Source organism: Marmota flaviventris, chromosome 1 (genome assembly GCF_047511675.1).
Source record: "Marmota flaviventris isolate mMarFla1 chromosome 1, mMarFla1.hap1, whole genome shotgun sequence".
NCBI lineage: Eukaryota > Metazoa > Chordata > Mammalia > Rodentia > Sciuridae > Marmota > Marmota flaviventris.
The window spans coordinates 125,078,762-125,103,583 of NC_092498.1; the positions used below are offsets into that span (position 1 = coordinate 125,078,762).

The 24,822-nt window shown below is 52.8% G+C and overlaps 1 protein-coding gene across 7 annotated transcripts in view; it reads left to right on the forward strand.

Annotated features, from left to right (window-relative positions):
• Positions 1 to 13,918, forward strand: part of Rimbp2 (RIMS binding protein 2) — a 49,855-nt gene extending 35,937 nt beyond the window's left edge. For 3 of the 7 annotated variants that reach the window (XM_027951970.2, XM_027951967.2, XM_027951969.2), the window contains 7 exons: positions 2,241 to 2,358; positions 4,458 to 4,642; positions 5,548 to 5,716; positions 7,154 to 7,257; positions 9,307 to 9,378; positions 11,257 to 11,391; positions 11,846 to 13,405. In XM_027951970.2, the coding sequence (XP_027807771.2) occupies positions 2,241 to 2,358; positions 4,458 to 4,642; positions 5,548 to 5,716; positions 7,154 to 7,257; positions 9,307 to 9,378; positions 11,257 to 11,391; positions 11,846 to 11,869 (807 nt within the window). In that variant the 3' untranslated portion in view covers positions 11,870 to 13,405. Of the gene's footprint in view, positions 1 to 160; positions 863 to 2,240; positions 2,359 to 4,457; positions 4,643 to 5,547; positions 5,717 to 7,153; positions 7,258 to 9,306; positions 9,379 to 11,256; positions 11,392 to 11,845 lie in introns of all 7 variants that reach the window. The other 4 variants (XM_071615944.1, XM_071615949.1, XM_027951966.2 and 1 more) reach the window with 4 other exon arrangements.
• Positions 13,919 to 24,822: the final 10,904 nt, after the last annotated feature.

The following is a 24,822-nucleotide window of genomic DNA, read 5'->3' on the forward strand; positions in this document are numbered from 1 at the left end:
CTTTCCCGTGCATTGTCCCTGCCTTTGCTGGGCATAGACACCACCGCTGTTCCACTACAGAGCCCGCGGGCGTGCGCCCCACCTCGCCAAGACTAACTGTGTATTTTTTCTCCCTCCGGCCTCGCCCGTGTTTGCCGCTGGCCACTCGCCCTGCCCTTAGGAGTGCTATAAGCCCAGGAGCCCGGAAGGCGCCTGCCCGGGACAGCCCGAGTTCCCCCAGCAGCCCCACCGCAGTAAGAGGCTATGCAGTATCCCTGAGGTAGCCGAGGAGGACGCAGAGCTCGGGGAGCCGCTGCTGTGGCAGGGCTCAGGGGCACCCAGGGCCAGGGCCCTGCTGGCCATGGTGCCAGGGCCCATCCCACCCTGCTGGGAGCACTCGGCTCCGCAGGCCTCCTGGCTCCCTGCCAAGCACAGAGCCCCCATGGAGGACCTCCTTCTGGAAGACAGAGGCTGCCGGCTTAGCCGCTGGGCCACCCGGAGCCCGGACAGCGGCCTGGACTGCGGCAGTGAGGAAGAAGAGTCTCGGTTTAGTTTCAGGAACACCACAGCCCAGTGCAGCCCAGGCCCCGGTCACTGTCCCTGTAGGAGAAGCCCGAGGCCTCTACTGGCCCGGCGGCGGACACTGACCCGGCAGAGCAGCATTGAAGAGGACTTTGGGGAACAGGTGGACCCCAGTGACGTCGCCAGGAGCGATGATGCCCTGCCCCGCCCGGAGAGGTCCGTGCCCAGGCAGCACAGCTGGGACGAGGCCGCGGAGCACGAAGACTCTCGGGGTGTCTGGAGGAGTGGCCTGGCCGTGCCCGACAGCAGGGCGGCTGTCCAGCACGCACGGCCTCCCCCCAGAGTGGCCGACGGCCCTGTGGTGTGTGAAGTCAACGTCTTTCCACGTGCGCTTGCCAAACCAATCCTGTTCATTCCCCGTTGGCTTTTCGTTTGGTTCTAATTTGGGGTGTCCATCCTGGGGTCTCTCGGCCGCTCTCCTTGATTGTCCCTGCACCTTTGATTTATTAAGTCCCATCGCTTCCGATCGCTTGACCATGCCGAAGATTTCTTTGCTTTGCTTTAGAGTAACGATTCCTTCCTGGAATCAGAGATGATCACGGCTGTGATTAAAGGACAACTGAATCTAAATTTTAATTAAGGGTTAGCTGAACTATGTCCAAAAGTTTGCACATTTTTTTTCCATAATGATTTTTAGGGACTTATTTATGGCTCCACATATTGCTGAAGGATTTTTTTTTTTCTTTTTTGGGGGGAGGGGTTTAGTTGTTTTTTGGCCTTCATCCATGTTTTTTCTAACTGAGAACAGTTATCAAAGCAACTCATTTCTGCATATTATTTCTAAGTTTTATTTTGCTTTGTCTCCTCGGGAGCCCGCCAGTTTCCATCACTAGCCATGGACGCGTCCCCGCCCTGGGGCCTGGCCTTGCTCGTTGGCTTCTGGATTAGGAGTCCACTCAAGGCTTTCCTCCGTCTCTGTTCAGAGCCCTGGCTCCCGTCATGCTGAACGTCCCTTGGGCGCGTGGAGGGCCATCTGCATGGCGCCAGGCCTGGGTCTGAGATACCCACGCTGGGGCCCCACCCTCAACGCTGCAGCAGCAAGGAGCAGACCATCCCCTCCTCCTGTCCCCAGAGGCCTCTCTGCCCTTCCCGGAGGGCTCGGCTTTGCGGGGTTTCCTCCGACCACCTCTAACTCTAGTCCAAGTTGGAGGTGGGCCTCCCTGGGAAGGGCACCTCTTCGGGGCAGCGTAGTTCTCCAGACTGGGGCCAACCCTGGCCGTGAGTTTCCAGTCCCAACACAGAAGCCTCCGTCTGAGTTTTCGGAAACCTCACTTGCGACGTCTACCCAGGTGGGACGTTTGGAACCGCAGAGCTTTCCTGCTTGTGTGGCAGCCTGGGGCAGGTGTGCGGAGGCAGCCGAGGCTGCTCGTGGTGGAAGGCGTCAGTGTCCTGAAAGCCACTGTCATTAGGTCCGAAACACGTGGCTTCAGCGGCAGTAGAGCAACGGACCCTGCCCAGGACTCATTTTGCCCCACCCACTGTGGTGCTTCAGATGCGACTCTGGTGCAGGGGAGGGGCCTGGCGGCCAGCCTGTTTCCTCCTGGGCCTTCAGCTAACCTTTCAGTTAAAAGCTAAGTTTAGTTGCCTTTAGAGCTTCTGCTTCGGATTTGATTGATTTGGCTGATCGCTTTCCCCCTGCCACACTGGCAAGACTGACAGCCTTGTTGTTTTGTCTCCAGATTCTAGGAAACCCAGCATCTGCCGGACGTGTGGACAGGGCAGATCATGTGGGCAGGAGGTTTTCCCACGGTGGCACTGGTCCTCAGAGGCCCCGGCCGACGGTGGTCCCATCTATTGGTTAGTGGTTTGATGGCTGTCTCCCTGTCCCTCCCTCTCCCCACCACATGCACCTACTGGGTCTCCTATACAAACATTTCACATAATATTCAGGGGGACATTTTTAACCAAACACAGAGAACGCTTGGTCATCCATGGCAAAGGGAGGTAGGCATGGCGCACGAGGGCAGCAAACCCTCTGCACATTCTCAGAGCTCCCGCCAGCCTCGGGGTTACACTAGCCTCTCCCTGCTGACAGTCTCCTGCGGGCTTTCCAGGTGGCCTTGGAGGGACTGAGGGCAGCGGCTCTCAGGACGCTCAGGGACAAGGCTGAGACAGAGGCAGAGCTGGGGAGGTGGTACACCCCACACACCTGCAGTGGCAGAGATGTCTGGGTGCATAAGATGCGCCAGCAGCGGGCATAAGCTTGGGGATAAGAGGCCAAGTGTGACCCCAGGTGTGCTCCCACCTCCCTAGGCCACCACCCTTCCGCACTGGTCCATCCCCGCTCTCTTATCTCCTGCTTGATGGCCTCCATACATACAGGTTCGAGGGCACAAGGGCCAGAGGAAGCAGGCAAATGGGGTCCTTACCTGCATGGGGGTCAGACAGTGGCCCCAGGGCGAGGGGCCCACCATACTTCCTTCAACCCTTGATTGCTCAGTTCTTGTGAAAATACTACAGAAATCTTTAGTCCAAGGCCATGGGCTTTCTTTTTTAGAGGAAAAGAAGACATTAGGTTTGTATGCTGCGTGCTTCCTGAGTATATTTTTAAGGGGCAACAAATTGACAATTGATTGATAATATCAGGGCTTTCGGAATTCCCTTTCCCCAAATTAAGACAAATGAACACTGTGTGTCGTGGCTTAACAAGACCATTGCCTGACTCCACACCTAAGCATCCTGAGCCATCTGATGAGGCTCTCCACAACGCCCGGTGGATGTTTAAAAGATGACAGAGAACAAAACAACTGAACAAAAACAATGACAAAAAATAGATGATTTGGGGACCCTAAAAGGCCCCTCATGTGAGTCAGGATGCCCACTGCATTTGAAGTCCAGGCTCCTGCAGCCTCAGCCCATGCAAATTTTAAACTAGATTTTTTTGCTGGTGAAGAAGCCAGCTCACTTGGTCATCTCCCTGTCACCTGTCTTGTCCTTTCTGCACACCTGGGTCCTCCAGTCACACTTCCCTTGTCATGTGCTGGGGACAGCAGTCGGCCAGCTTTTCCCAGCCCTCCTTCCTGGCGGCTGATCTCGGTGTCTGATTTGTTCTCCTGCTGATGTTCTGAGACCTTCTCATGAGATCGTGCTCAGGACAGCGCTGGCCCTCAGTGCCTTGTCTCCCTGTCTGACTGTCCATCTCTAACCCCGTCTGTCTGTGTCCAGTACCGATGCTCATCTGGCGGTGACTTGGGTATCCAGGATGTGCATAGGTTATGTGCAAGCACAGCCTCTGCTGATGGGGACCTGAGTGGACTTCCATGTCGCAGGACGGTCCTGGGGCCAGTTCCCTGCAGACACGAGTGGATACCTGCATACCCAGTGACCTCTAGTGAGACATATGCATACCCAGTAATGCTTCAGAAAGGATTGAGTTTAAAAGCTGGGAGGGGGGCAGAGCTGAACCCCGTTGGGCTGGGGAATTGCCCCGACACAACGAGGAATGCACTTGCTGCCCGCTGTCCACTCAGTGAAGTGAGCAGCTGGGCTCCCTACACCAAGCTCTGACGAAGCTCTGGATGTGTTGTAAGCTCTGTGCACTAGCCTCATGGCCCGTGGAGCATGCTGCCCCGCAGGGTTCGCCACTGACGCACACGTGACCACCCACCCGCTCTGGCCGTCCTCTCCGGTGGAGCCACCCAGGTGGCCCCTTGATCTCACTGCTTCCACACCAGTGTGCTGGCCACAGTGAGGCTGTGTGGTAGAGCCACCGCCTCTGCCATGCCTCTGGACGTCCCCGGGTCCCTTGCTGCCTCCATGTTGAGCCCAGAATATTTTTCAAAGGACAGGAGCCAGGGCCTGGCCACCCCACCCTGGCTGAGCCCCACATCACGTGTGGTCGTGTCCCGAGTTGCAGAGTGGTCACCGGCCTCTGCTTTACCCCCACATGCCCCCAGATGAGTATGCCGGGCGCGACCGCCTCTCTCCAGACTTCTACGAGGAGTCGGAGACGGACCCTGGAGCCGAGGAGCCCCCAGCCCGCATCTTTGTGGCTCTGTTTGACTATGACCCACTCACCATGTCCCCGAACCCTGACGCTGCAGAGGAGGAACTTCCCTTCAAGGAAGGACAGATCATCAAGGTGGGGAGTCTGCTGGCTGCACAGTTGGGTGCTGCTGAGGTGGGCGTGGCCCAGAGCCAGCCATGAGCTGACCAGACCTGGGCAGTGGCCTTTGGACTCTTTGGGGCCACTGGAAGGCTGGCCGGCCTGTGGCAGCCTTGCACATTGGGCAGGCCCTGTCTGCTTCACCTGGGCAGAGGGGACGGCCCCACTAGTTGCCTTGGAGGAGTGCATGTGCTGGTGCACACGGGGTTTTCCAGGCTGCCTGCCTGCTGGGGGCTAGTCTGAGCCCACATTTAGTTTAGATGACACTCGAAACCAGAATAAAAGTATCACTGGGTCTTTTATTAGACTGATCAATAGAGTCAAAACAACATGAAGCACTCACCAGCGCCTGCTACTGGTGGTTCCCACACACACACCAGCCTCCGGCGCCTGAGCTATAGATCCTCAGCCCAGGGCAGCTGAGAAACAAACCACAGGCCCAAAGTTTGGGACTTTGCAGTACACAAGGCCTAACCCACGGGCAGAGCAGTGGGAGGGAGGGGGAGGAGGCCGAGGCAGGCAGAGGACCCGCCCCAGCACACAGACGCAGGGTGTGCCATTCCCACTCCCATTCTAGAGAAGAGGAGGGGAGCAGTGTGGATCTGCAGGACCAGTGGGTGGGGAGGGCCCTGCTTACCCACCTCAGAAGGTGGTTGGAAGGCCTGGCGCCTGGCTCCACCCCTCCCTGGTCCTTCCACGCAGAAGGCCTCCAGTGCACACTCCCCCGGGGGGCTTAGGCGCTGTCCAAACCTGACTCACTCCCTGGAGGGGACACTGTGTCTGGGGTCCAGCGTGTGTGTGGGGTCGGCATAGGTGACGTGGTGCGGGGGCTGGGGCGTTTCTGGGCCACCCCCACGGTGCTCTGCCTCTCCACGCTCCAGGTCTACGGAGACAAAGACGCAGATGGCTTCTACCGCGGGGAGACCTGCGCCCGGCTCGGCCTCATTCCCTGCAACATGGTCTCCGAGATCCAAGCTGATGACGAGGAGATGACTGACCAGCTGCTAAGACAAGGCTTCCTGCCCCTGAGCACGCCCGTGGAGAAAATAGGTGAGCGTGGCCCTGTATGGCCTCAGGCTAGGGGCAGCCACGCACCACTGGACGTGCCCAGGCCTTGGGGCCATCATGCTGATTTTTCTTGGGCAGAACCCACTCTACAAACCAGGGTCGCAGTAGTGCTGCCTGCTCGAGGGACACACATGCTCCCCAATACCTGTGCACACACAGGTGGCCCTCTGGAGAGGAAGTGCACCCTGCCGGCTGCTCCCCTCCCTCCCCCTGTGGTCTTATGCCTGTAAAGCTCAGAGCCTGTGGTATTCTTCTCAGCAGCCCAGGACCCCACGAAAGCTCGTGTTCACAGGTCACACCACGAAGCAGAGGAGCAGCTGTTCTAGGAGGGGCACCAGGGTCAGCCTGTCCACGGTGCATTTCTAAGCACAGGGAGCCTGGGCCTCTCATCCTCAGCTGGGTTTGCTCATCCAAAGGCCTGTGAGGGACTTGCCCATCAGTCTGGGCACACCTCCCTCCTCCCTGCCTGGGAGCCAGGCTGCAGCAGCATAGAGGAGTGGGCAAGGCTACGGCCAGCAAGTGGGAGGGCAGCGCACCATGCTCTGTCCTCTTCCCCTGCTTGAAAGGCCTCACTTGGTCCACACAGCTGTGGAGAGAAAGGTCCATTTGATGCCATATGAATTTAAAGTTTGAAAATTCACAACTTCTGAATTAACTTCTAAATCAGAATTCAATGGTCCAAAGATCATACATAATTTTAAGGATGATCACAAAATTAATGCCAATAAAGGTTGAATCTATTTTATTTTTTAATAGACTCATGGCCTCAAGATGGCCCCCCCAATATTTGAGGCTGAGCGTGAGGCCCGGGCTCCCTCTCAGGGTCGTGGTCTTCTTCCCCGGCTTATCCATGACTCTGGCAGAGACAGGACGGCCCCACCCTCCCCGAGCCAGTCTAGCAGGCGCTCTGTGGAGGGACTCACTTGGTCTGTGACGTCATGATGTCAGACGTCTCTCTGTCTTTTCCCTTCTCCCACATGCTGCTGGACAAGGGAACCGAGCCGAGATGTACACTGGCCCAGTGACACTGGCAAAGCCACCCTTGGAGGACGGCCAACTTCTAACTTGGTTGTGCTGAGCTTGTGGGTCTTCCCCAGAGCAGCCTCCAGCCTTCCCTCTGCCCGTTTAGCCTCCCCATCCTGAGCTGGCCATGACACTGGACTCACTCCCAAGGTGGCTCCTGCCAGGAGCACCCACCCTAGAGCCAAAGTAGAAGGAGTGGGTCCAGGACAAGGGTGGCATGCTGGACTGCTTGAAGAGGACAGTGCCAGGACTGGGCCCCAGAGGGTGTGGTCCCATGGGCCAGTGAGATGTGGGGACACACCTACTAAGATGCCCTCCTGACACTGCGGAACATTGTGCTAGCAGGTGTTCTGAGGTGACATCGTGACAGGTTTTTTCTTCCTCTGTGGCTTGCAGAGAGAAGTAGAAGAAGCAGCAGGCAGCGCCCCGTGTCCACAAGAAGAGTGGTGGCTCTGTACGACTATGACCCCCGTGAGAGCTCGCCCAACGTGGATGTTGAGGTAGGGCCAGCACCATGCACAGGGTCAGGAGGTCACCTGCCCCTCCAACAGGGGCACCAGCCACAGACTTCCATGTCTGCAAGAGCCACCAAAGGCAGGGCAACCAAGACAGATGGGCAAATGTAGGGACAACAGGCAAGAGAAGCCACGATGTTCTTAAGGAAAACATACAGCAAACCCCACAGTTATGGCAGACCCCATTGACACAGTAGCCCCTACAGACAGAGTGTCCCATAGCCATAATAGGCTCTAGAGCCACAGCAGGCCACAATAGACCCCTGTAGGCCTGGAAGCCTCATAGCCGCAGCAGACTCCATAATCACTGTAGCTCCATAGGCACCTTAGCTCCATGACCACAGAAGCCAACATAGATGATCAGCTAACTCCATCACCACAGGTTCCCCAATGAGAGATGTCAGAATTCATAGCCACAACACCCCCAACCCACTGTAGTGCCCATAGCCACAACAGACTGGATGGACACAGCAGACCCTGTAGACAAATAGCCCAGAAGGTCACTAGAGCCCCTGTAGATCCCATAACCACAGCAGACCCTCTAGCCACAGCAGCCCCCGTAGCATCAGTAACTCAATAACCACAGTGGCCTCAGAGCCACAGCAGACCCCATGGCCAAATAGTCCACAAGGCCACAGTAACTTGCAAGGCTACAAGGCTACCATAGCTGTCATAGCCACAGCAGACCCCATAGCATGGTAGTCCCCATAGCCATGGTAGCCCACTAAGCACAGTTGCCCCATAGCCACAGCAGTTTACAAGGCCACTCTAGTCCCCTAGCCTCTGCAAACTCCATAGCCACAGTAGCCCTTATAGTCACCATAGCCCCTATAACCACAGTAGGCCCCATAACCATAATAGCCCCTATAACTACAGTCGCCCCCATAGACGCACAAGACCCCCAGGACACTGTCGTCCTCCATAGCCACCATAGTCCTTCCTGACCCTAGCAGCCCCAGGTTACAGCAGACCCCTTCGCTCATGCTCAGCTGTGGTCCACAGGGAATTCCGGGGGGTAATCAGTGCCCGTGTTTCACAGTGCTGTGCCCAGTGCAGGGTAAAAGCCAGTGTGTGGCTCCACCCACCTGGCACAGCCCTGCTGTGTGCCCCTGTTAAGAGCCACATTCACAGTGATGGACGCCACAGAACTCCTCTGTCAGGGTGCCAGGTGTGTGCACCGCGCTTCCTCACAGGTGTGAGTGCAGCAGGACGCCTGGCCCGAGTGGGCCTGGGGGCACAGTGGCTCCTGGCATTCGCTGGAGGTGCTGGAGTGAAGGGGGCTGCTCTGCTTGACAAACCCCAGCCCAGGGCCACGTACCCCTGTGCCATCCCCAAATGGCAATTTAGGGTGTACATTTCCTTTAGGAAAGAAAGAAAAAGTGCACGTGTCTATTGAGCTGAGGCCAAGCCACGGGAAAGCACATCCTGTGGGATCTGCCCTGCCAAGGAAGCTCAGGCCCAGGTCCCGCCCCACACCAGGCACAGCCTGATTCCTCACCTTCGTGTTTAGAAGTCGAATCTTTATGTATTTACTCATTTTTGGTATCTCCTACTGGGCTTGTCCCTCTGGTCCCCATTTCTGGGGTCTGAACATGTGAGACGGTTGATTCCTAAGGACAGGGGCCTGTGACCAGCATGTTTGTCTCTGGGCTGATGCACACAGGCACTGAGTTCCGTCCGTCATGGAGCAGGAGTCTTGATGCTCAGCGAAGTGTCTGTGTGGCCACCCTTGCTCACAGGAGTGCCCCCACAATCAGTCCTCAGGGCCATATGGTCAGCTTTAAAGCTGTATCACCAGTGGGGAAGGAAGTGCTCTTGAAAGTCATCCAGGAACCAAAGCCCTGCAGACATTTCTTTCTAGGTGGACATCATCCTGAGGTGTAGAACTTTCTAGAAGACTGAGCAGGAGCCTCCATTAGCTTTGTACTTGGCTTCCTTGTGTGATTGAAGGATGGTTCTCGGTAATACGAGCCACTTGTTTTCAAAAGCAACTTCCTGTAACAAGATGCTGTGCATTTTATGTTCTCTCTGTAGGCTGAACTTACGTTTTGCACGGGAGATATTATCACTGTTTTTGGTGAAATCGATGAAGATGGATTTTATTATGTAAGTGTTTCTAATCAAGAAGCACCACCTCTGGGCCGGGGTTGTGGCTCAGTGGTAGAGCGTTTGTCTAGCACATGTGAGGCCCTGGGTTCAATTCTCAGCACTGCATAAAAAAAGAAAGATATCTTGTCCATCTACAACTTTAAAAGAAGCACCTCCTCATTCACTTTGTGCCTCTTACAGCCTGTCTTCCCTTTCTCTCATCACTCTCAGGCAAGACGCATATGTTAGTGTTACTAGGAGGTGGAGAGCCTGCCCCACTTGCACATAACAGAAAAGCTGGTTCTTCACTGCTTCTTGTTAGCTAATAATGGTATTTTCCATGTATCTAAACGTAGACAAAATAAAAACATTCTATTTTCTGACATTTTAAAATTGTCACCATCCAAACATTTACATAATAATTTAGTTTTCTAGACTATTTATTTGTAGGTGGTAAATTAATCTTACAGAGAAAGTAAGAAACCAATAAGCAGAACTCAATAGGTGGATAAGATCCCCGAGGTCTTAGCGCTCCCCACCTGCCCTGCAGCTGACCTGTGGGCAGTCCAGATCCACAGGACCTCTCACGACCCGCACCCCCTACCCACCTCACATGCTGGGTGCCTTCCTTTCCTGCCCCTGTGGTTATTTCTCTAATATTCCCCCAGGGAGAGAAGGGAAGGGCTCCTAGGGGTAGGGTTCACCTCCTCCCTGAAGAGCCCATGGTCACCTAGGGGTATATGGTTATTTTTAAAGCATTGGATTTGATCTTCTGGCATTTTCTTCACAAGTTATGTCTGTGCTCCCTCTGCTGTGGCCTTTATTTTCAGGATTATTCTAGAGTTACTGATTGAGTTAAAGAGTTTCCCTTTTCTCTTTTCCTGGGCTCTGAAATAGATTGACATTGGAAGCACTATTACTAGAAGAAGATTAGATTCTGCTTAAGAATCTGTTAGGTCCACTGTCTCTTGAGGAATGTAGTTGTACAGGCTTCATTTGCTTTTCTGGTTCTTGAGCTGATTTTTAAAAAGGTATACACCTGTGTGAAAACACACCTTCCATTAGTTCAAGTGTGTGCACAGAATTGGACCTTCAAATGGCCTGTTGCTGTCAACTGTGTCCTTGCATGGACAGAAGCTTTCAACCTCCACACAGCATGGCCACTTGTGTCTCGTGAGGAAGCAGAGCTCCATGTTGTAGAGACCATCCTTTTAAGATGGGGTCTGGCTCTGTTGCCCATGCTGGCCTCGAGTGGTCCTCCTGCCTCAGTCCCCTCAGTGCTGGGGCCACCACACCGTTCTGAACTGGGTTTCGGAACTTGCAGGGCAGGTTGGTGTTTGGAGGGACTGGGAGAAGTGACAAGTAGGCTCCCAGCCCTATGTCCTGGTGTCCAGCGAGCAGCCGGACACATGCATAGGTATGTCAGAGGAGAAGGGCCTGGAAGGACGGGTGCCCCTCTGGAGCAGCCACCTGAGGAGATGCCTGCAGACTCCCGCCTGCCTTGTGGCCTGAGTCTGAGAACACATTCACCTGTGGGAGGGAGGGTAAGCCTGGCCCTCACTCTTCCTGCTCTGCTCCCGAGGGACACGTCCTCAGCCTGGGTCAGTGCTTCTGAGCTGTGGGACACTGCAGGCTCCTAAGGGGCCCCAGAGTCAGCCAGGCTGGAGACCCACTGAAGGAGACGAGCAGACCTGAGGGCCAGCTCAGGCCCGCTCCTCCAGACCTCTCTGGAAGATGACCCTGCATTGAGCTCTTGCTAAGGCTGTCCCTGGGAGAGGCCACTATTGACAAGGATGAACCCATCTTGCTGTCCTGTGGGCCGTGCTCCCCTCATGAGAGTAAGAAGGGGGTCTGGGGGCGAGGTGGTTCTTCTGACCTCCCCGCCTCTGCTTCCAGGGGGAGCTCAATGGGCTGAAAGGCCTGGTGCCTTCCAACTTCCTGGAGGAAGTGCCTGAGGACGTGGAAGTCTACCTCTCCGACGCCCCGTCCCCCTACTCTCAAGACGCACCCCCGCGCTCCAAGGCCAAAAGGGTAAGCACCCCCCCCCGAGCCTCTCGGGTCCCGCCCCTGCCATGTGCGGATGATCATTCATGTTTCTGCATCTTGGGCCAAAAGCACACGCCCTGAATGCCTTCCTCTCTGCCCCTCCATGGGGTCGGGCCTACCAGTGCTTGATCTTAAACCTTATTTCACACAAAAGACCCCTGAAGTTCCCAAGGGTCCACCTTGACCCCAGGACGACCCTGCCCGACACAACAGGTGCACATTTCAGTTGCTGGAGTGAGGCCGGGACAGGGACGGTTGCCCGCCCTGGTCAGGAGCCCAGGCCTCCTAGGGAGGGTCAGAGGCCACTGCAGCACATCCGCTCAGAGGCCGCATTCACATTTAGTGTCTCATCTTTACTTTACGCCATCACCGCGAGTTCTTATCTGTCATATTTTACGTCTATATCTTTATTTCTTTGTCATCTGCTTGGACACCGAAGAAGAGCGTTCATTTCACACCCTAATCAGGCATGTAGCCTTCACGTAAGTGAGCAGCCGGAGACACCTAGCGAGATGCCGACTTAAGCTACCTAACGGACCAGTGCGGTAGACTTAAGCTTCACTGTGGCCTAGAGAGGAAAGAAATATGTCTCAAAAAACACTGGACCTAAAGTGCTAGCACATCCCTCGGCCTCAGTTGTAAACAACTGAATTTGTAGTGAAACCAATCAGCTTTAATGATCATTTCCTGCTATTTTCATTAAGAGCATTTGAAAGGCCGACATTGGGAACATATTTCTTACAAGCCAGTTGTCTGTTTACATAGAATTCCAACGTCTGCTCTTCCTCAAAGCTGCATATTGCATTGTTAGCCACCCTTGGAAAAAGCACAAGCTACCCAGTACGTTTACCATAGGATTTTTCCTAAAAATAAAACCAAAAACAAACACCTCTAGTTCAAGATCAAGTAGATGAGTGGTGAACACACAGGGGTGGTGCGGGCTCCGGCCTGAGTGCCAGAGACCACACCTCCACTGAGGAGCAAGCGTCGGCACAGACGCAGCCAGGCCTGGGTACCAATGCAATACCACGTTCCAGGGACGTGCAGCTCCGAGGGTTGCACTGGGGGCAGGAGACGCAACTTCAGGTGTGCTTTGGGATGCATCCCTAGGTGTTTCCACGAGGGCTAGACCTTGATTCTGAATCCAAGCAAGCTTGAAGCCCTTGGCTCCTGTCCTTTTCCTGCTGCACAGTGAGGCCCACTTAGTGGGGTCTGCTCTGGAGAGGTTGGGGAAGGAGTCATGTAAATCCCAGGCATGCACCCAGCCGCAGAAAGTCACAAGTCAAAGTTGCCACCTGGCACATTGAAACAAAGCCCCGCCCTCCTAAGCATGGTTGATAAGCACCTGGAGTCTATGGAAACACTCCACAGGCCACATGCCGGTGACAGACGTGCAATTATGTGCGAACAACAGAAGCATAAATAAGGGCCTTTAAGCTTTCTTTGATTGTAATTAAGGTTCATTTTAGTTTTTTTCCTTTCAACCAGTGTGCCATCTCCAATGTTTCTATAGTATCCTAACTAATCCAAGAACGCACTCAACAGCATCAGGGTTTTATATAACCAAGTAGTTTCCAAATGCACCCAAACTGCCTGTAAGAACTTTTGCTTTTAAGACGACTGATGGGTACTTGGCCAACTTTGCTATCAATCTCATTTAAAGCACTTCCCTGCTTTTAGTCTGAATTCGGTCAATGTGACCCAGCTTTGTTTACCAAAGCGGTGGCCACCCTCTCCTAGTGCAGACACGGAAGGCTAACCACGCCAGACCTGTTAGGGTGCCCTGGGAGTGGGCGTGTGCCACTCATTGCACATGCAGACTGAAGGCAGCGCGGGAGCCGGGGCGGCGCGCGGTACCGAGTGAATGGCTATTGTTGGCGCTCACACACTCAAACTGTTACAATGTACCTACTAGGTTCCTCCTGAGGGTTCAGGGCCAGCAAGGAGAGCTCCATCCCCCACAGCCCATCTCCATACGGGGTCACCTACGTCATCTATGGGTTCTGGTGGTCCCGGGAAAGGCAGGGAAATGTCCTCAAGAAAGAAAAGGGGGCTTCTCTCCAAAGGCAAGACGCTGCTGGCGAGGCTGGGCGCGGTGAAATGACCCCTGTGCTGTGGACAGCCGCCGAGTCCCTGTGATTCTCTTTGATTCCAAACTAGGGTTCTCACGACTCAAGCACTTCCTAAAACACAATCTCCTCCCGACACCAGTAGAGAAATGCTCTTGCACCACCACCACCCTAAGCCACTGCGGGAGCAGAGGGGCTGTCGCCCCCTTTCCCAGGGCTGGTGTCCTGCTGCCAAGCGGGGCCCTGGGCCGCCCGCTGCCCACCTGTAACCCAGCTCTGTGCATTTGTCATCTATCCTTAGAGGAACAAGGTCCAACTCTCCTCCCGTCCAAAGCGCTTTCCTCATAACCATAACTGTCACTTTCCTCGTCTGATTCGCCTTGATGTTCTGCCTTATGAACGCACATGGTCTGTATGTCCAATAAAACCGCAGTGTCTACTGGTCTGTGTTGTCGTTCCTGGTCTGCACCCCCACCCCGGCCTGATGGCCAGCCCCACAGCTGTGTAGCTTCAGGTCCTGTCCCAGGCTTTCCGGGCAAGCCCGAGAACACAACGCCCACCCAGCAGGCATCCCAGAGCCAGGCACCCCAGAGCCAGGGCGGGAAAGCACCTCTGTCTGGAAAAGCACTAGTGTCCGACCTGCCAGAAAGTGGCGATATTGGCTTCCAGTGTTATATTGTGGCATGTTTTTGTTATACTATTTGTCAAAAGGCCACACCCAAGCCCTCGACAGGGAGCTGCACACACATACAGCACCCACCCCATCCACTGGCCACACCAGAAACAGCCACCTTCCCCCTGCCCGGAATAGCCCGTCCCCCCATCATTGGCATTTCAACAAGACTTACCCAGTTGCTGGCAGGTGTATTTGATGGTTACTATTTTGTAATTCTTGTCCACTTGTAAATTGTTTTTACTCTTTATACATACTTTTCAGACTGCCTTTCTTTTGTAATTTATGGAAGGTTTATAAATGAATGACAAAGCTTTCCCCATTGTGTCTTCAAAACTATCTTGTAAATTGTAACATAATAGTATGTAGTAGATTTATTAAAAAGAAATTGCTCTATGCGTGGTAAAGTACTGTGTGGGTGTGTGCATGTGTACAGCTAGTGTAAAATATTTTCTAGAAATAAAATTTGTTATTTTGTACAAGGCTGTTGACCGTCTATGTGGACATTTCCCGTCATGGCACGACAGGCAAAGTCCTCTCTCCTCCATGCTCGGGAAGACGCTCGAGCCTCACCTTTTCTGGAACTTTCTTCCAAAGGTAACTTGACCTACATTTTGGGGTCCCCATCGAGTGCTGGGGCCCCCCATGGACAGGGGTCCCCATTGAGTGCTAGGGCCCTTTCCCTGGACAGGGGTCCTGGCACTGGTGCACCAAGGTACAGCCAGTTAGGTGGGAGATGCTCCTGCTGGCAGAGGGCCGAGGAGAAGCCAGTCAGTGGAGTCCTGCTGTTCCTTGGCCACTTGGGATTGGCCATTTGGGAGCTGAGCATGACAGGAGGCAACTTCCCATACACAGGATTTCCCCAAGAGCCCTACTTACTATTTTCCAGGTACAAGGAATGGTTTGAACTAAGAGCTGAAACCAGCACACGGTGGCCAGGCGCCGCCATATGGTTCCAAGGCAGTGAGGCCACATCTGATGCCCCAGAGGGCCACACAGTCTCCCATGACTGGCTGTGCCTTCCCTGGCTAGGGGCTCACTGGGTGGTGCCAGGACGGCTTCTGTCCGCTTCACCCACATAGCCAGGATGTGTTTCTCCAAATCTTTGGGGAGATTTTCAAATTCCCTAAAATACAAACCTGTGGTCAGGTGCCATGTCCCAGTGAGCAGGACTTGGCTTGCTCCTAGTGCCTGTGGGTGCCAGTGTCCTGCAGAGGTGGCTCTGCATGGACAGCTTCGACACATCCATCCCCTTCCCAGCCAACCTCAGGACCCTGTGCCAGCTGGGGTGTGTCCTGTTAGGGGAGCCGACCTGCACCATGCAGAGTGGAGAGCACGGCACGTTGGGCCTCCCGCGCTGCCCTGACTCCCAGCTCTGAAGCCATCGTGGGCTTCAGGACAGGCCTGCTGACCCCCGATCCCACCCCAGAGCAGAGTGCTTCTTCTACCCAGAATGCCCCCCCATTCTTGCCCTCGACCTTAAAGACAATTTTCACTGGATGACCAACAACTATATCAAAGTTCTGGTTAATTTTGTTATGACTTTCCTATCTACATTCAAGATTTTTAAATGAATTTGGGGGAAGTATTTTGAGTTACTGGGAATAGAACCCAGGCTTTGTGCATTCTAGGTGAGTGCTCTACCACAGAGCCATATCCCCAGCCCTTCTTAAATAGTACTTTGAGCCAGAGCCTCACTAAGTCACCCAGGCTGGCCTGGAACCTGTCATCCTGCCCAGCCCCGAGCTGCTTGGATTAGAGGAGCATCCTTCTCCTCCAAATTCCATTTTAAAATCACTTACCTAAAGATTTTCTATTCTATCGATGATACTTTCAAATAGTGCACTTACCTATCTACTTAAAGAAAACTCAAAACTCTTTCTTCAGTGTTATGCCCAGAGTTATTCCTTATTTTGAAAAGTAACTATACTTAAAAATAAAAAAACAACAACCCCGATATATCATCCTTCCAGAAACTTTTCACCTATCTCCTTCTGGGGCTCTGAGTGGGCGAGAAGGCTGGCAGGGGAGGGCTTGGCCTGGAAGCTCTGGTACCCAAGGGAAGCCTGCCTACAGGCTGCCACCCAGGACCAGACCTCAGCCCTTTGGCAGAGGGAAGGACAGACCACTGGTCAGCTATGCTGGAAGCCTCGTCAACATCAAGAGGAGGAAGACACACTTCTAAACATTTTCCATTTTGAAACAAGGTCCCCTTTGTGAGGAATGCAGCTGACCATGGGGCTGGTGGCTTGTGAGCCCTCGCAGGCTGCTCCTGTGGGCTGGGTTCTCGCCGCTTCCTGCAGCTGCTACACTGTGGTAAAGAGGGCCTGGGTCACCAGAATGAGATCTTAGGACAAAAACAGATGAATCCAAAGAAAGATGGTGAGTCAAGTGTGGAAATGAAATTAATATAAGAATGCAAAATAAATGTAGTCCAGGTGTGAAGCCCTCCCTGGGTGGAGCTTTCCACCTGTCCTCCTTCGGAAGCCCCGTGCAAGCACATCAGCCTGAGCTGGGAAGTAGCAAATGCCAAGGTAGCAGATCTGAAGGTGAAAATCCAGACAGGATGCAAGCCCCTGGCCGGGCAGGCTGGACCCCTCTGTGACGTTTCTCCCACATGTGGTCACCCACTCTCCAGAGCAGGACAAGTGTGTGTGACCTTTAGGTGAATCCCACATCTAGGAATCCAACTTAAAGAGGGATTCATGAGGGTTTACCACCTCAGGCCCTATGACAACTTTATTACAACAGTGATAACCATTAAATCAACAAAGTACACCCGGGGCAGCCTGGCTAATCAGGCCCAGTGCAGCCACTCGTCAGAATAGGACATCTCCTAAGACCCGAGCCAGAGAGCTGGCCACAGTGACAGGGAGGACGGGTGACAAGGAGGGGTGCTGAAGCCACACCCACCCTGGGGGCAGCTGGACACATCTGCTGCCTTCTCCCTGGCAGCAGAGCTCCTACTCCATGGGTTGGTACCACAGCTGAGGCTTCTCATCCAGCCTCGCTGCCCATCAGCGCTGCACAACTTGGTCTGCAGATTGTTTAGAAAAACTCACGTTAATAAGGCAGACACCACCTCCGTTCCTTTGATCACAAGCCTTTGCTTACGGGATTGGAGAATAGTTGGGTTTTTGATGGCAGGTGATGACCATCTCAGCTGCTCTGAATCTCCAGCGAGACACTGAAGACCACCAAGTTCCTGCCAGATGTTGGTCACAAGCTCTTTCTACCCTGGGGGTGGGGTGGGGTTGAGGCACCAGTGACAGCCGCCACCACCTCACTGCCACTCCCTGCCCCAGGAGGCAGGCTGGCAACCCAGGGCTCCCCGGCTGCTCTTCTGCTGCTTGGCAAAGCACTGCGTTATGGCCTGTCAGTCTCCCTCCCCAGCAACCTCAGTAGGGAGGGGTGGGAGGGCCAATCGTATGGAGGTGCAGCACCTCCGAGGAGCTCTGTGGGAGGGGCAAGGGCAGGCGGGTGAGACCTTTGGAGGTGCCCGTCGGGCACAGTTTCCATTGATGGCCCCTGGGCTGTGCAGGAGGTCTGCTGGGAAGGAGGGGATGTCCGGTCGTCTGCGGGTCCCAGGTAAGTTTTTTGCTGGGGGAGCAGGTGTTGCAGAATGTGGTCAGCAGAGGAAGGCCAGCAGCAGGCCAAGCCCAAGGCCTGCAGGTGACAGATGTGAGGCAGGAGGAGCCAAGGGCCATGACAACTGACTTCAAAGAAGGGTGGGAGCAGCAGCGGGAGAAGGCACAACAGCACTCCTCATGCAGGAGAACAAGCAGCCAGCGGTGGCCCTACCCTCAGCAATGCAGCAGCCTCCTGCCCTCACCCCAGGGCCCCAATGGCTGTGGCAGAGGTGAGGTCAGGATGGGTCAGGGTCTCCCAGGACGCAGCAGGACCAGAGCAGGCACCCTGTGCTGCTGGTCTGGTCCGCCTGCCTCTGGCCTGGCAGGACGTCACCCTTGTGGGCCACAGGGCCGGGCTCGGGGCTGCCCTGCCACGGCCTTCCCACGCAGCTCTGCTGCTCTCTCCCTTCCACTTTCTTTATTGTTTTTAGGGATAAGATTCTCAACTGCTGAATTTCAAGTTTTCTATTTTTAAAAAAGAATATTTAAAATCAGAATTTCCTCTGGCCATAGCTTCAGCCCATCGCTCACATTCTGACCTTATTCCCATGGCCATCCTGGCCTGTCCTGGAATTTCCTTGTTGACCCAAGGGTTATCCAGAAGTATCTTGTATTAAAATATTTGGAAATTTCATAGTTGTCAGCGATCCCATTTTAATTCTTCAGTGGTACAGAGCCCACACATTCTGCCCAGGACCTGCTCTGTGGCTCAGCGGGGCTCTGCCCTAGGGTCCTCCACACACGTGGGAAAGAATGCTGTTCCAGTCACTGGTCACATCGAGCAATGCGTCTTGAGAGCTTCCCACATCCTTGCTGGTTGGTTCTTCTCTCTCCTGTAATGTCAGTCTCTGGGGATGTGATGGTAAAGTCTCCAACAACCACAGGACATTGACCTGTCCCTCTGAGCAAACCTGCTAACTGGCCTTGCCTCATTAGACACATACACACAGGGCCACTGTCCTGTGCGTGCTCACTCTGGCCATTGTGAGATGAAGTGCTTCTGGCTTGGGGCGCCCTGCAGGCCACCCGCTCCCCAGGGCTGCATTGCCCCAGGGTCGTGGACGTCAGCACTCAGGACGCTTCGCCCTCCACATCTCGTATGCAAAGTGTCTCAGGGAAACCAGAGACGAGCCTTGAAAAGCTCACCGTCGGCCCTCTGTCACACAGTGCTCTGCTCACACCTGCTCAGTCTCGCTTTGTGGGCCTTTGATTTCATCTTTCCTTCAGTTTTTTTTTTTTGGGGGGGGGGCCTCACCAGCCACCTTGTACTCAGGGTCATTTTTAACTTAAACTTTTATCAGGTGTATAAGACGTGGTCACTACTGCTGTAAGTGGACACCACGCTGGGCTCCTAGAGCCTGCACAGCTGCAGGATAAGGGTAGACGAACAGGTCCTGGGTCAGGTCCCATGAGAAAGCCTTGATTAGAACCAAGGGTGTGGTGCCGGGTGGGAGAGCCAGCTGCCCATGTTCCAACGGGGCAGGTGAGGTCCCCGCGACGACAGAGAGCAGGGGACACCTGAGACGAGATGACAAACATTTCATCAGGGGCAACAGCCTTGTCTGGGCTTTGCCACAAAGCAGCACCTTAGCTTGGCCATCTGGACTGTGGCAAGTCTGCACCCTGCCCTGGAGGAACGTGCCATTCCACCTCCCCAGTGGTTTGTAGGCACTTCTCTTGGACAGGCGGGGAGAGGGCCTCTGCTCAAAGACATGCACATGTGCAAGACACAGACAGTTTTGAAATTCACTACACTTAAAGCTCAGGAATCAAAACATCAGGGACTGAGTGTCCATTTCACCCGCAGTATTGAGGACATGGAGCCGAGCAGCACCGGTACGCTAGGAAAGTGCCACCCACACTCACCACAGCACCAGGATGCTGCAGCTCAACCTGCCTGCTGCTTCATAAAAACTGTTCCAATAGGAGCTCTGGATCTTGACGAAAGGGTGAACCAACCCTGGCGACTGAGAGGGGGATAGACAACAGAACTTCCCATGGACTTAGAAATAACAACAACAACAAAAAAACCACATTGCTAAATGAACTTGTGGGTCAAGAAAAATTGAACTGGAATTAAAACAAAATTGAGAGTGAAGTAGAGACAGAAAGTGCAGCTGCAGGCAGGGGGAGCTCCAGGGCAGCCTCCGAGCTCTGCCGTGCCCGGGAACACTGTCAGTGTTGGTGTTTGACTGCAGCCGCAAGGCAGAGGCACCAAGGAAAGAAGCCAATGAGAGTAGGAGTCCACGGAGGGGAAATCACAAGACCATCACAGCCTCTGCCAGGTTTGCACCCAGACTGAGAAAGGGACGTCCACCTGGAGAGACAGGCCACAACACAGAGGCATCAACAGCACTCCTCGTCAGAAAGAGGACAGGAATGTCAGTACCATTGTTGAAAGATGAAAATATCTGTCAATAAATTGGAAAATTCAGAAGAAATGGGAAAATTCCTGGGGAAAGTGTAAAGTAGTAATATTGATTATTAAAGAGTGGAAGCATGAAAAAATATTAGGAAGTGGAAGTAATAAGTTAACATTTTCCATGAGGAAAATCTCGGGTCCAGATAGTCTCATAGGAGGAGAACACTCAAATATTCAAGGAAGAGGCCTTCCCAACCTTACAGGAAATCTGCCAGGAAATAAAAGGACTACATCCTTCCAGCTGTTTTAAGAGTTGTACACCTGGATTCCAAAAGCAAACAGAGACGGGAGGAGATGGAAACTTATGGGCCACTTCACTATGAACCCAGACCCTTCACACAAACATCTCAGCTAACAAAAGCCAATGGCATGTAAAAGGAAAAAAGCTAATCAAGTTAGTTTACCTCAGGAATGCAGGGATGATGTCACCTTTGAGGACCTTAAACTAACATATGCTACACTAATAGACTAATATGTAAGGACTGTAGGGTGTCTCAATAGATGCAGAAAATTTATTTAATAAAATTTAACACAAATTACTTGTAAAAATTCTTAGGAAATTATGAATAGAAGAAAATATTTTTAACTTGGTAGAGGGTATTCTTTAAAATATACTAATGGATACAATCCTAAATGAGGTAAAATCAGAAATACCCTTTTGAAAAGTAATAAGAAATAAAGCAAGAATGTCCACATTTACTCCTTTTCTATGATATTAAATTAAAGGTCTTAAGTGGTGCAATGAAAATTTAAAAAGTGAAAGCATAAGGATTGGAAAAAACAAAACTATCACTGTCTGTGGAGGATACAGTCGCCTAGTAGAAAAGCTTACTGGCAAACTGCTAGAAATTCAAGTATAAAACAGTGGCTTGACATAAATATAAGAAACCAATTCTCCCTATATATACTCATTTCTGTATACTAGCAAAAGATTAGAAAATAATCTTTAAAAGGACACTTACAGTGACAACAGAACTCTTAAGAACTCAGAAATAAATCTAATGAAAAGCACAGGGGCTGGGGCTCCATGGCAAGAGTGCTTGCCTTGCACGTGCAAAGTGCTGGGTTCGAGCCTCGGCACCACATAAAAACAAACAAAATAAGGTATTATGTCCATCTACAACTAAAAAAATATTTTTAAAAATCTAGTGAAAAGTATAATACATTACCATGAAATCATGAACATTTTTGGTGAAAGGCATTTGACAGGCTTGTCTCAAGGATGCGATGAGCCACCTGGAGGTGATAAGACCTGCTGCACTCTGGCATGGCTCTTCAGCAAGGATGCCTGTCCTCTGAAAAGTTCTACAGAGTCCATGCAATTCACTGAAGTCATGTTTTCCCATAAATGTCAGAAACAGGTTCTAAAGTTCACATGGAATCGTAAGAGCAGGACTTTGGTAAGCAATCAGAACCATGAGATTCTGACACAGGTGAGAAGCCAGCCCCTGAGCCTGGGGAGTTTAAATATCTGAATTTTAACTCTTAGTAGAAACTACAAATGAACATCTTTCTAACTTTATTTAGGTCACTGAGTACAAAATAAAAACCGGAAAATCTGGACATTTTAAAAGGAAGAATTTCATTCATTCATCAAAGAATGTCTTTAAAAAGCGGGAGGAGGTTTGGGTTAGGAGTATCAAGACTATGGAAATGAGAATAAGCAACCTGAGACGGAAACGAAGACTCACACTGTGTCACGTGGCCAGAACCAAAGGAGTACATCTGCTCCACTAGCAGTGGGAGGAAGGCCCATCAGGACCTCAGTGGACCTCTCCTATTGGCCTCAGAGTCACCATTCTAGGTTGGGAGCCATTATATCTAGAGGCTCCAAAGCTTCGATTCTGAGGCAAACCTGCTTAACTTCCCATAAGAACCCATGCCTGCTAAATGGTCAGCTGCACCCAGCTCACGATGCAGCTCCTAAGCATCCCGTGGAATTCCTCTCGTAGGCTGTGGAGCTGCTCTGAGTGCCCACCTGCTGTGGCTCTCCTCAGAGGGACAACCTTGTGGTTTTGCCTCGTGTCACCCACAAGACAATGAATCTCTCGCGTGAGATTCTGGTCTGTGGCTTGGTCTTTGGACTTTGTGTGGACTCTGAGTGTCTTTTCATCTCCTACTGTGCCTGTGGCCAATCAGCTCGTCACAAGAGGCAAAGAGCCTCCACATGGGGCTCCCAGCATGTGCAGCCACACTGTAAAACAGCCACACTCAACACGGGGATGTCACCGTTAAAGGTGAGCAGACTCCACAGCTCAGCCATTCCATTGGCAAACACACATCCAGGAGAAACCTTGCGCCATAGAACCAGGCATATACGTCAATGTGCACAGCAACCCTGTCTGGAACGTCCAGCAGGCGGGAGCAACGCAGACACTCGTCCACAGGAGGGCAGGAAACCACCATCTTCAAAGCACTATTCTACAGAAATGAACGTTACCTAGATTTGCACAGCAATTTGAGTAAATCTCAGTAGCATGTTAATTGAAAAAAGAAACGGTTATAGCACTATACCCTTTTTGTTAAGTCCAAAGCAAATAATTGATAAATGGTAAATGGTAATGAACACACTCCATGCTGGCATACGTGCATTGGCTAAAACTACTTTTTTAATGAGCAAGGGAATGATCCTTTCAGTAGTGTCCACTTGTGACAGGGAGGGGGTGGAGCACAGAGGTGAACGGAGGGAGGACATGCCAATCTCTATTACTAGGTTGGAGATGAGCTAAAGGTGTTTATTACCAAAGAAAAAAGGATCTACGCAGGGCTCAGTGACCCATCTCGGATCTGACCGCCTGCCTGCCAAGCACCCAGGTCTTTAAAGGAGGGAAACAAAACTGCACTCCTCTACCTGCGTCCAGAGGTCCCCAAGCCCAGGCCCAAGCTGCACTGTCAGTGGTCTCCATCTTTGGACAGCCCTGTGAAGAAGGGACGGAAAGACAAGAGAAGACGTCCACACTGACAGGCGAGCGGGGGAGGGGCTGAGGGTTTTTAAGGCCAGGACTAACTCCAGTGACCCTGCCAACGTCTGCGTCCCTGGCATGACTCTTCATCAGCAAGAGCCGCGGGCGGGCGCTGAGGACAAGTCACACCTCTCAGGAGCTTCCAGACCCAGCTCCAGCACTCTGCCTTGGAATCACTGTGGGGAGAGGATGCGGAGTCACGGAGCACAAGGGAGGCACCGGGTGTCTGTCCACTCTGAGATCTCAGGTGCTCTCCCTCAACCCACCCAGGGGCTGCCCCCTGGTGGCTCTGACAGCATGTAGGCCCTGTCCTGCGGTTCCTGTGTGAGGCCCTGGGGGGGTCTCGGCTCACGGGGAGCCACGTGGAGTGAGTGTCTGCAGTGTGCTAGGGCCTCTGGGAGCAGGTCACAGGCAGTCAGGGTCCCGCCTCTCAGGTGTACAGGAGAAAAGGAAACCAAGCCAGATGCAGGTGATGCATAGAAGCAGGCTGCGGCACACTCCGGGAAGCCCTTAGAGGGGATCCTATGCTTCCACAGTGAGGAGAATGCGTCAGGAGACAATTCCAATTGTCCACGTCAAACACACCAGTTCCATCAAGTTCTCAGGTATCCACAATCCCACCAGGAGGAGATCTGCAGGCATGTGGACTGGCTGGTGCCCGGGCAGGAGCACGCTAGCTGTGGTGGCGTCACTCTTTCTGAGCACCAGGCTGACTGAGGACACTCCCCACCATGGAGAGGATGAGAGCAGCCTGAGCAGAGCCAAGGGCCCAGGGCACAGGGGTGCCAGGGCACATCTGGGAGCAGAGGACGGCTGGTCTCTCCGGGCTCATGCTGAGGCAGAGGGCAAAGGCACACAATCGTACCAAAGGACACATCGTGTGTGTATTGGTGAATCTTCTCAATATTTCTAAATTATTTCAACTCTGAAAATTTGAAAATGGAAATAATAAACAGATAAACTAACCTCAGAATCAGGATCTGTCAGATTTTCATTAAAAAAGAAATCACATGCATTTTGCTTTCTGTGATCCAAAAACACTGAATGGAGAGTTCCAGAAACAGACATAGTCTTCATCACAGTGTGCTGCTGAGCTGGCAGGGGGCTTGAGAGAAGGCCATTTCTCAATAGTGATCTCATGGTTTTTGTTCTGCTTTGTAATTCCAGAAATTTCCACAGTGAAATGTTACTTCTGTAACAAGCAAATGTCAGGTAAGCCTCACCCAAGCTAAATATTTCAACAAAAATCGTTAACTCTCTGAAGCCACCCCAGGTAGGGCTCCAGGAGCCTGCCAGTGGCAGGGTGCTAAGTGCACCCGCAGGAAGTCTGAGGTGTGGTTGGGCACAGGTGGGAGTGGGCCCCACTGGCCTTGCAGGCTGTCCCCCAGGACTCCCAGGGCAGGTCCCTGCACTCGGCACAGGAGCGCTGCTCTGGGGATTCGGACGACTCACTCTTGCTTTTGTGTAGAGAGTGGACACATCCCAGCAGCTACACATGGAGGCAGATGGCCAGTCTTTAAAACCCCCAATAAAGGGACTCAAGTCCAGATTTTAAAACATCTTCTATTTGAATGATACTCAAGAAACAGAATTGCAAGCCAGCAACTGTGAGGAAAACATGGTATGTGCACCTCACAGAAGACCTGCGTGGAGAACGTCC